The sequence below is a fragment of the Mesitornis unicolor genome, unplaced genomic scaffold (assembly GCF_000695765.1).
Source record: "Mesitornis unicolor isolate BGI_N332 unplaced genomic scaffold, ASM69576v1 scaffold48011, whole genome shotgun sequence".
NCBI classification, from domain to species: Eukaryota; Metazoa; Chordata; class Aves; order Mesitornithiformes; family Mesitornithidae; genus Mesitornis; species Mesitornis unicolor.
This window is the reverse complement of record NW_010166707.1, coordinates 1,567-12,183: the sequence shown is the minus strand read 5'-3', so window position 1 is coordinate 12,183 and position 10,617 is coordinate 1,567. Positions and strand designations below refer to the sequence as shown.

The 10,617-nt window shown below is 56.8% G+C and overlaps 1 protein-coding gene across 1 annotated transcript in view; it reads right to left on the bottom strand.

Annotated features, from left to right (window-relative positions):
* Positions 1–7,450, bottom strand: part of RNF157 (ring finger protein 157) — a gene marked incomplete at its 3' end in the record, with an annotated part of 10,889 nt that extends 3,439 nt beyond the window's left edge. Inside the window, 11 exon segments of the mRNA XM_010195047.1 lie at positions 1–98; positions 411–523; positions 760–919; positions 1,493–1,564; positions 1,739–1,786; positions 2,180–2,223; positions 2,358–2,424; positions 2,535–2,652; positions 3,176–3,322; positions 3,809–3,897; positions 7,334–7,450. The exon segment at positions 1–98 is cut by the window's left edge and continues 129 nt beyond it. Coding sequence (XP_010193349.1) covers positions 1–98; positions 411–523; positions 760–919; positions 1,493–1,564; positions 1,739–1,786; positions 2,180–2,223; positions 2,358–2,424; positions 2,535–2,652; positions 3,176–3,322; positions 3,809–3,897; positions 7,334–7,426 — 1,049 coding nt within the window.
* Positions 7,451–10,617: the final 3,167 nt, after the last annotated feature.

The following is a 10,617-nucleotide window of genomic DNA, read 5'->3' as shown; positions in this document are numbered from 1 at the left end:
CCCCCCGCCGGCGGGCCAGCCGGTGAGGGCGTCAGCGGCCCATTGAGGGCCTCCAGCAGCGACACCACCTCGTAGCCCGGGGGGATGTTCTCTGAGGACTGGGGAGAGCAGGAGATAGGGTGAGGGTGCCCCCAAGACCATTTCATTGCCCCTCCTGCCTCTGCTCCCAGCAGGATTGGGATGCCCTGGGGAGAAGCCAAAACCCAAAGAACGGAAAAACTCTCTGCAAAAATAAAAGTCCCAAATCCAAAGCCCTTGTTTTTGCAATATCAAACTTGCATTAAAAAAATAAACCCTGGCCCAGGGAAGCACATGCATCCCCAAACCTCCCCAGCCTGGCTCCTGCAGGATGGAGGGGGCCAAGGTCCTGCAGCCCCCCCAGGGTGGGCCAGGCTCGGCCAGGCACTGACCGAGTGCTCCTCAGAGTCGGAGGTCTGCGACGCAATGATGGGGTTGAAGCTGGTGGGCGAGAGGGGACCCAGCTTTTTCCTCATGGCTCGGATTTGAAGCAAAGCTCGGAAAGCTGAGACAGCAGGGACAAAGAGTGGGGTGAAAACCAGGTGCTGAAAGGAGATCCCCCCACACAAAATGACACCCCATTTCCCAGGAGGGGCATCTTCGCATGGCATCACTGCATGTGTGGCTGGAGAGACCCCAAGACTTGAGGATGGGAGACGCTAGTCCCCTCCTAGGGATGTCAGCCCCCGGCTTTGAGATGCCAGTGACACGCCCATAGACACCAGCCCCCCTGGCCCTTACGTAGCCTGCAGATGGGGCAGTTGTTGGCCTGGTAGCGCAGGGTGTCAGCACAGGTGTTGCAGAGGCAGAGGTGGCGGCAGGGCAGGATGAGGGTGTCGCGGACATCTGACAGGCACACCACACACTCGGCGCTGTTATCGCTCACCTCGTCCTCAGCCACCTGCCCCAGGGGAGAGATGGGAATCACTCAGCCCTGGGGTCCCCAGCCTGCACAGCACAAGGGTGGGTGCCCTAAAATACTGGCTGGGTGCTCTGAGAGCTGTCTGTGAGGTCCTGCCTGCTCTTGAAATACAACCCTGGGACCTTATCCCTCCCCTCCTGGAGGCTGGGAGATGGGGCTGAAGCCATCAGGCACCCATGGAGAGATGCATCCTTCACCCCAAATTCTACATAGATGTATAGATAGAGCTGTATAGATAGAGCTGTATAGATAGATACAGCTGTGTAGATACACACATCACGCATCCCATACTTTGAACCCTCTTAAACCAGCAATATCCAGCCAGCACCCTCCCAAGGGACCACAAAAAACTGGGGAAAAACAACTCAATCCTTCAGCTTTCTGCCTCCAGCAGCTTTGATGCCAACATAAAATCCCTGCACTGCCCCAGGCAGCTCTGTGCCATGCTGCAAACTCTTGCCCCATGCACTTTTTAGCTTGTGGACCTGTGCTAGAGGATGGGGGAACAAAGGAAGACCCATGGGATGCAGGCTGAGGGATGGAGCCGGGTACCTTGGAGTCCTGCGTGTTGTACTTGTTCTCGATGCCGTAGATCTCCTGCAGGAGGTAGCTGACACCATCCACCTGCAACCCCGCAGGAAAGGGGTGAAGAGCAGACACGCAGCCCCCCCAAACCACCACAGCTCCCAGCCCCCTCCTCGGGCCAGCCCTCCTCACCCCAACATCCACAGTTGCTCTTTACATCCATGCACTTGAAATTGCTGGTGGTCCCACTCATGGGGATGCCCAGACACTCACCACTTGCTTCTGCTTGAGGGGCTTCACACAGAAGGTGCCATCGCTGTGCTGGGGGAAGAGAGCACAGGAGTGGGCACAGGAGATGAGCACACCAGGGATCACCATGCTCGAGCACCCACCTGTCCCCCATAGCTGTCCCCACTCCCACCTCACTACCAACGAGCCCATTTTGCAGCAATTCTGGTTTTTCCCAGGCACCAGGTGTAGGCTGCCACACACATTGTGAGGCAGAAGACTCGTCAGAGTGAGGAAGATGGAGTTGAGACCAAACACATCAAAAGTGGGTGCTTAAAATCAAGGATTTGGAGGGTATTCCCAGAATTTCAGGAGCAGCCCAAAACAGCCCCAGTCCATCCTGAGCCCCATGGGGTTTCTCCAGGCTCTTGCACCTGGTAGCCAAGGGGGTAGGAGGGGTTAGGATGGCCCCAGCTTGGTACTTACCTTCTCAAAGGTGGCCAGCAGCACGTGGCAGTGCCCGATGTGCTCTGCAAGACACAAAGGAACAGGCAGAGCTCAGGGACATGCAGGGCCATGGAGGCAGCAAGGAGAAGCAGGATGCTCTGCCCAGTTGGTGCCAGCAACTGAGAAAGCCCAACCCAGCCAGGAACCCCCTCCTCACCCTCTCCTTCATCCACCACCGCATGCACCACCATGGGGTACACCTCCCGGTCCAGGTCGAAGCCCAGCTGGAGAGAGACAGGAGTAGAGGCTTGGTGAGATGAAGTAGCGATGGTGGCTTCATCCCACATCCATAACCATACCCCGCAGGTCGATACCATGGGCCAGTGGCACTCACCTCCTCCTCGCTCCACTCAGAAGGGTCAACGGTGTGGGAGGGCACACAGAACTGCTGGCACACCCCCCGCTTGTAGTGCACTGTCTCCGACTGCAGGCTGTTGTCCCTGGGGATGTAGCTGTACGGTGGAGAGAGGACAGAGTCAGGGGCACCATGGGTGTCCCCACACTCCTCCCAGTCCCTCCAGTTCACGGGGATGTTGGGAAGATGGCAGAGAAAGGGGTCACTTCTCCCCTCCTGGATGCCTATGGGGCTGATATAAGTCATTCTAAAAACAGGTAAAATAATCCACAAGGCTAAAATAACCCCAGGGCAGCCAACATGGACAGGAAGAGACAGGAACAACCCCACAGCCAAGTTGATGGAGACTGGGAGGGGCAATGATTTCTCCTGGTCTCAGCTCTGACCTGGAGGTAAAAAGGGGGAGCAGGACGGGACAGGGAAGGAGGTGGGCAGGAACCTGGCGGTGGAACCCGAACCCGGGGGAGGCAAGGAGCCCCCTCCAACCTTGGCACCACGAGCAGCTGCCTCCTGCCCCAAGGAGGGGAGGAAAGGCTCCACCTCCACCAGTAGATCCCAGTGCCCTGGCTGGGGACACACACACACCCCCATCCCCCACATCCCAGGCTGGGGCTCCTCACCTTGCCACCCCGTTGTGAAACTCCTCGCTGGCCTGGTAGTAGATAGTTATGGCCACGCGGGCATCTGTGTCAAAGGTGAACTCCACGTTGTAGCGCACCTTGGCTTTACTGACTTCTTCCCCTGGGGTCTTCACCTCCTCCGAGCACCTGGGGAGTGCAGAGTGTCTAGGAGATGGGTAGGACCGATGGCCCCAAAAGGGGCTGCCCCCTCCATCAGAGGAAATTGAGACACGCCAGGAGTGCCAAGTATGCCCAAGGTCAAGCCTGCAGTCTGAGAAGCGCTGCAGGCAGATTTCAGGCATAATCCTGAACCTCCTGGGCTGGCCGCAATCTCTAGCCTCCCTCCACCAAAGCCTTCAGAAGGTGGAGGAGGCAGAAAAATCAAAGCACTTCAAAGGCAGCACTAAGCTCCTTTAATCCCGCGGTGGAGCCAGCACAGGCAGTGCCAGCATGCAGGAAGCTCACCCATGTCAGGAGGGGAAGGGGCACATTTGGACAGCAGTGGCTTGTCCCCCTCCATCCACCTGTGCTCTGATGAGAGCATCCCTGTGCTCAGCACCCCCTGGGAGCATCCAGCCAGACCCTTTCCTCTCTGTGGGTCACAGGCCCATCCCCTCCCACCACCGGACTCACTTGACAAGGCGCAGGGTGTCCTTGCGGATGTTAATTAAGCTCCTGAGGGTCTTGACGGGTTCCTGAGGAGGTGGAGCAGCATAAGGGAACTAGGACAAGAGAGACATCAGTGAAGGCAGGTGCACATGGAGCAGTTACAGTGACCGCAGACCTTGACCCCAGACCCCCCAGTGATCCAGCCCTGACCCAACATCCCACATGTGGGGACACAGGGTGGGCTGTGCATCCTGATGGGTGCTGAGCACCCGCAGCTCCTGCTGGCACTTGGGTACCAGGCAGCGTGATGACAGGGGCATCCCCCCTGCAAACAGCAACCCCAAAACCCCTTACAGGGGGGACAGCTTTTCTGGGAGGCGCACACAGCGAGGGGCTGTTCCTTGTACCCTTGAGGGTGGAGGGGACACGGGGCAGCCAGGGAGATGCTGATGTATTTTTAACCTACTGATGCAGTGGAGCTGCAGGATGACGCTGGGCTCCCTCCCTGCCCGCCAGCCGAGACCGAATTACAGACGGCACTGGGGACATCCTGCGGGGAGCCAGGTGCCCGTTTCCAGTGTCCCTGGCGCCCTCACGTGGGAAAGCCACCGTCACCTTCCCCATCCCCAAAGCCGCTGCTACCTTCCCCGTCCCCAGAGCCCTGCGGAGTGAGATGGGGCTGCGCAGTCGCCCTGGCTGGGACCTGCGCAGGGCTCAGCAGGACGAGACCGGACAGACAGCTCACAGGCAGGGGCCTGCCCCTTCCCTCTTCCACCCCTTGGGCATCACCCACCACATCCCACCATCCCGCAGCTCCGGTCCCACAGGTGGCATCCAAAGAGATGGCACGGGGTCCTTTGAAGATGAACCCACAGCACCTTGGCATTGCCACCCTCTCCCTCCAGGAGGGAAAAAGGGCAGCTGAGTCACTAATCTGGTGTTAATGAGCTTTTTAACGAGTAGTGAGCACTAAACAGGCACTTGCAGAATCCCCAGCTGCAACTGGAAGGGAGCAAGTGAGGAAAGGCTTCTAGGCTGGAGCTATGCCCTGTCACGACATGCCCTGCCATGTTGTGATATATCTAAAATTAACTAAGCAATCCAATCTTGCTCATTTGCACCTTGCCCAACCAAACCACACCCAAACCATCCTGCAGTAAGCAGCAGGGTCCAATGGGTGCAAGCCCCCTCCTGCCGCAGCAGGGTCCCCTGGGGGCCGTGGGGCTGAGGCAGGATGGGGAAGCACCACAGGCAAATTTCTTGCTGCAGAAACCACTTTAATGTCACCGTTGGGCTCTTTCACACGCATGTCTGGGCTTTTTTTGGGGGGGTGGGGGTGGGGTTTTGAGTATTTTTGAATGAAATTTTGCAAGTTGGATTTGCACATCAGAAAGGGGCTGCTTAAAGGACATTTTGCATCTCCTCAATTTAAATCAAGATGAAAAACAACAGAAAAACCCTCACTGTAACTGTTAATTGCCAAATAAAAACGCTGTCCATGTATCTATAGTGACATTTGGTCCAGGCCAGCTTCTGTTAAAGTGAAAAAAAAAACAACCTCAAAAATCTTTCTCAAGGTTTTTCTGCAGGCAGACCCAGGCAGGTTTGTGTGGGCAGGGAAACCCAGTGCCATGTTTCAACAGTCCCTGGCTTCCCCAGACCCCACCCTGTGCTCTCTTCTCCACTCCTCGGCCCCCACAGAGGAGTCCCAGCATGGTGGCAGCTACTTAAACCTGCAAGGCCCTTCCCAGCCCCTTGGGAACCCATCCTGAGCTGGAAAAATCCAGATTATCATGCATCCGTGGAGGGGAGAGTCTGCACAGCTTCCGGGTGCTCTGCACATCCCTGTGGCATCAGCACTGTTAATGGCTCAGCCAAGGTGCTCAGCTGAGAGGGGACTTGGGACACAATTTTTTTCCAAGACCTCCTGGTCCCCCAAGGAACCCAAAATAAGTCCCCCACCAAAAAGCACCGGCCATCTCCAGCATTGCCAGCCCAGACAGAACATGAAAGCATCGCAGCCAAAAAGCATGAGGACAGGTCTCAGAGGTGGTATCAGAGATGCTCAAATGGTGCCAGGACACAGGCTTGGGCCAGAACCACCACAGGTCCTCCTCAGTCTCCTCCTGAGCCCCCAGACTGGCCTGACCTGAAAGCCCAGCCCCAAATCACTCCCCTGCTCTCTGAGACCTTGGTCACAGCTCTGCAGCTCAGGGCCATGGGTAATTAAGCCAGAGCAACGCAATTTAGCTTGCAGCGCTATATTAAATCTTTCTGCTGTTTCCAAGCTGTTCCTTTCCCTTCCCCGCTGCTCTGCTGCCGGGATGTCTGACGGGGAACTGCTCGCTGGGTAGTTTAGAGGCTTTTACTGCAACCAGGAGGATTTCTCAGTGGTGCTGGAGAGAGAACCCAAGTGCTGACTTTTTGTTTTCTGGGGAAGCACAGAGGATGGAGGGGAAGACACTGGCTTTTCCCACCCAGTGCTCACGGGTTTGGAGGGGTGCTGCTGCTCTTGGCTTTGCTGGGATCCCCACTCTGGCACAGCCCTGGGGCCGGGCGCTTCCCTGCTGAAGGACCGCATGATGCTGCCAAAACCGATTTCAAGGAGGAAACACAAACCGGGATGGCAGCAGCCACGCCAGCCCAGCACAGAGCAGGTGAGAGCTGGGCCATTAGCACCAGGCAAGTTCATCTTGGCTCAATAGAAAAAACTTTCGTGCCTTTTAATTCCTTGCCTTGAATTTTTTTATACTTGGCACTGCTCTGGCTGATGCTTGTGAGCCGCCTCACTAAAATGCACCCCAGGGAGTGGGGGACGTTACCCCCACCACTGAAACCTGCTGTGGGGGCGGCCTCACTCTCATTTTCTCCCTTTCAAAGGCAGCGAGAAGTAAAAGACATCTCCAGGAGCTCAGGGTCTGGGGACCTCCCCTGCAGAGGGGTTTCCCCATGCTCAGCCAGAGCCAGCAGCACCCAGCACCGCAAAACCCTTCGGTGCTGCTGCAGCCCCCACCAACCCCCCTCTTTGTTCTTACCCCTCACCATTGTTTCCAGCAGCTCATGTTTTTAAGCCAGTGAGTTTGTGTGTGCAAGCAACCTGCAGAGGTCAGAAAATGCATGCAGGTGCAATGCCCCACAGCACGGGCACCGCAGAGAGCAGCACCCAAAGGCAAAGGCTGGTCCATTCCCAATCACCCACAAACCTGTTCACTCATCATAACTCGAGTTTGGCAGCGAGAGACACAGCAATAACGTTATGTTGCATGGAGCATGTGGATGGAGGCTGAGAGGAGATGTGGGTTAGTCCCCAAGGGAGGACAGGTTGCAGCACAGAAGCCAACCCTTATATTAGACATCAGAGAATCCACTCATCCACACCACAGACGCTTGGCTGGCTCTGCCCTCAGTGAGTGACAACCAGCAGCCTTATACCATGCATCCCGGTGACACCCACAGTCACCACCATTTTGGGAGGGGCACGCCTGGACCTTGCACCCCTCCACAAGCCCTGTGCCCCCGCCCCCAAGCCCACGCTCCACTGGTGCCCACCACCACGGGCCGGTTCCCCAGGAAGTTGAGGTCACTGTTCTCGCCGAAGAGGTAACCCTCAGGGTGCGTGGAGTCAAACTTCTCGCCGCCCATGATGAAGTGGTTGGCAAAGTAGCTCCCTGCAGAGGAAACACAGAGACGGCCTGAGCAGAGGGGCAGGACAGGGCTTCAACCCGGTGATGGAGCAGCACGAAACCATTGAATCCATGGCTTTGTTCCCTGGGCCACCTTGCTGGGAGACTTCTGGGTTGAGCCTGCATCCCTCCGCAGCCCTGTCCCTGCCCAGCCGCTGCAATGGCTGAAGCCCAGGGTGGGGAGAGGCTGGTGCAGGAGTTCAGCCCCACGGCAGTGCCTGGCATCAAAGCCTGGCATCATGGACCTTGTGTGCCACTCAAGGCAGCATGTCTACAGGCAGACACTTGGCTGGGTTTGCTGTGGTCGCCACCAGGAAGATGGGCAAAGCACAACTGAACTGAGTTGTGTCAGTTCTCTGCCTACAGCTTTCCCTAGGAAGGGCTCAGCTGCAGGAGGGAGGGTTTTGTGGCCTGTAGACCCTCCAGGAGGTCTGCAACCCCCCCTGCAAAGTGCCCCACACTGCCCTGATGAACGCCAGGTAATGACCGGTATCCCTCTTTCCTCGCAGGGTAAAGGACTGAGCTGAAACACCAGCATGTCCAGGCCCCCAAGCTGGGAGCAGTCCCCATTTCTCAACTACAAGAATTTTCCTCCCTGCCCAGTCAGGAGCCCACTCATGTCTGTTCCTTGTCCATGAGCTCCAGGCCACGGCATAGAATCCGTTTGGGGCAGAAGGGTCAGGACTTCACCTTGAGGTGGGAAAAGAAAGAGGAAGGGGGAGGCAAAGAGGGATGGTGAAGAGTGAACAGATGCAGTAGGAGTCAGGAGAGGGAATGGATGGAGGATGGACATGGCATCCTGCATCCCACTGGCCACAGGAATGGGGACACGGCTTGCAAAAAACCCAAACTCAATGGCACAGAGCATCCACAGCTTCCCTGGGGACACCCTGAAACCAAACCTTTGGTGTCTGCAGCTCTGCTTGTGGGGACTGAAGTCAGAGCTTGCACTTGACTTCCAGCAGATGCAGTGACTGCCCAGGGCTGGATCAGGCCTTAATACTGCATTTAAAACCTAAAACCAAGCCCAAAGCCCGAGGGGAGGAGGAGAGGGGATTAAACTCCGGGCAGAGTGGATGAGCAGGGCCACGCAGCTTCACCTGAAGGCCCCGTGGTGCAGGAATGCCCGGATGCTGCGCGCCTGTTAGGAAACGTCGACCATCAATTATTGATGCCTGCTGCTTTCTGGTCCCATTTTCCAAGTACATAATTTATAGGCAGTTCTCCGGGGAAGGACTCGGCCACGTGAAAAAAAAACCCCGAGAGCAAAGTGCCCTCAGAGCTGCCTGCTACAGCACGGCCAGGGGAGGATGGGGCCATCTGCAGCTTTTCCTGGCACTGACTTGGGGTGAGAGCAGGAGATGGGAAAAAATTGTATTTAAACCTGCAGAAAATCTACCCCAACACTGGGGAAAAGCTGGAAAACGGAGCACAGGCTCTCTGCGATGGCCCCAGCTGTAGTTTGGCGGGTGCTGGAGGCTCCCACAGGATGGGCAGTAGTTGAGGACCATGCTGCCATCACCCAGCTTCTCTGCTGGGGATTGGGAGCACCCAAGAGCTCCCAGCACACCCCATGCATGACCCAGGGGACTTCAGCTCCCGCTCTGCACTGCACAGCACTGTCCCCGCACTGCCCCTGCCCAGGGAAAGTCCTCCAAAAACCTTGCTATTAAGCAAAAACCTCGAGCTGTGCCAGGCTCTGCCCTGGAAAGTACCAGCACAGGAAAACCCAGGGCATGGTCGGGTGGCAGAGGAGGGAAGCACCTTTCTAGTCACAGCCACCTTATTAGCAGCTAATTATAAATCCTTAACCAATGTCTGCTCCCGGGGAAGGAAAGCCTGTCAAGGACGGTCACATTGCTGAGGGAAAGCCAGGCTTTAATGAGAGCTTAAACTTCAGAGGCCTGGTGAGCCTGCAGGAAGGGCTGAACAGAACAGCTGCTACAAAGGAGGAATAAAACCAAATTGCCTGGTGCTCCTGGCAAACAAAAGCGAGTCCTGCATGCTTGACAGCACCAACATGCAGGATGTATGAGGATGTATGTGATGAGGACGCTAACAGCCTCTTTTCTCCATGAACACCAAGGATGCCACCTTGCCCAGATGCCCTGAGATGGGTGAGGACCCCATGCTGTGGCCATGCCCATGGCTCCAGCGCACGGTGGCACATGTCACGAGTTGTCCCCAGAGCCATCGCTGCCTTGCTGGGGTCTGGCCTTGCTGTGGTAACGCAGCCCCTTGCTCTCGAACGTCAGAGCCCAGATGTTTCAGCAGAGTCACAGCCTGGCTCTTCAAAGCAGCTAAAATAGAAAAGCTCATTTTGAGCCCATCCGTATGCTCCCAGAGAGGGAAGCACCAGGTTTTGCACAACCTGTGGTCATCCCAGCCAAGTGGCCATGGCACGGTACTGGCATAGGGACACCCCGTGGCAGTGGGTACCAACACAGGGTGCTGCGATGGACATGGCACCTGTGGGGCAAATCCCAGGATGGTTAAAAAGCACTGGGTCCTCCTGCCCTGGGGTGCCCCATTGCTGCTCAGTGAGCTGCACGCTGCGGCTGATTTAATTCAATGCTCTAAAGCAAGCAGTCAGAGCCTGCGGCAGCCAGAGGCAAAGCCAAATCCCAGCCATGGTGCTGCTGTGGTGGTGGCTGCTCCCTGTGCCATGGCGGTGCCACCACCGTGGGGCTGTGCCTCCCAGGACTGGGGTGTCCCTGCCTGGTTAACCCTTCTTGCTTTTTCCCAGTCAGGGCCGTGCTCACGGTCCCCCCTCCCATGTGCTTGGGGGAGGGAACCTGATGCTGGACTCAGGCAGGGACTTGCCCCAACACCATCCTGCTAGCCAGGCAGTGGGCTCCATAAAACAGCCCCCGCTTGCACTGCCTCCTGTGACCTTTGCCAGCGTGAGATTAGAGCCACTGAAGTAAATCTAAGCCTTTGCTTCAAAATACTGGTTTAACTAATCCCATTTGCACCCTGCCCAGAGAGGATTGGACCCCCAGAATGGAAAGGGGAGAAGCTTGATTAGGACAAGACACTGCTGTCCTGTTCCCATGGGCTGTACTGGCGATCCTGAAGTGAGCCTGCAGCCAAAACATCTGCAGAGAGAGGGAACTGCTCCAGGGTCCTGTGAGAACCCTCCCAGGGCCA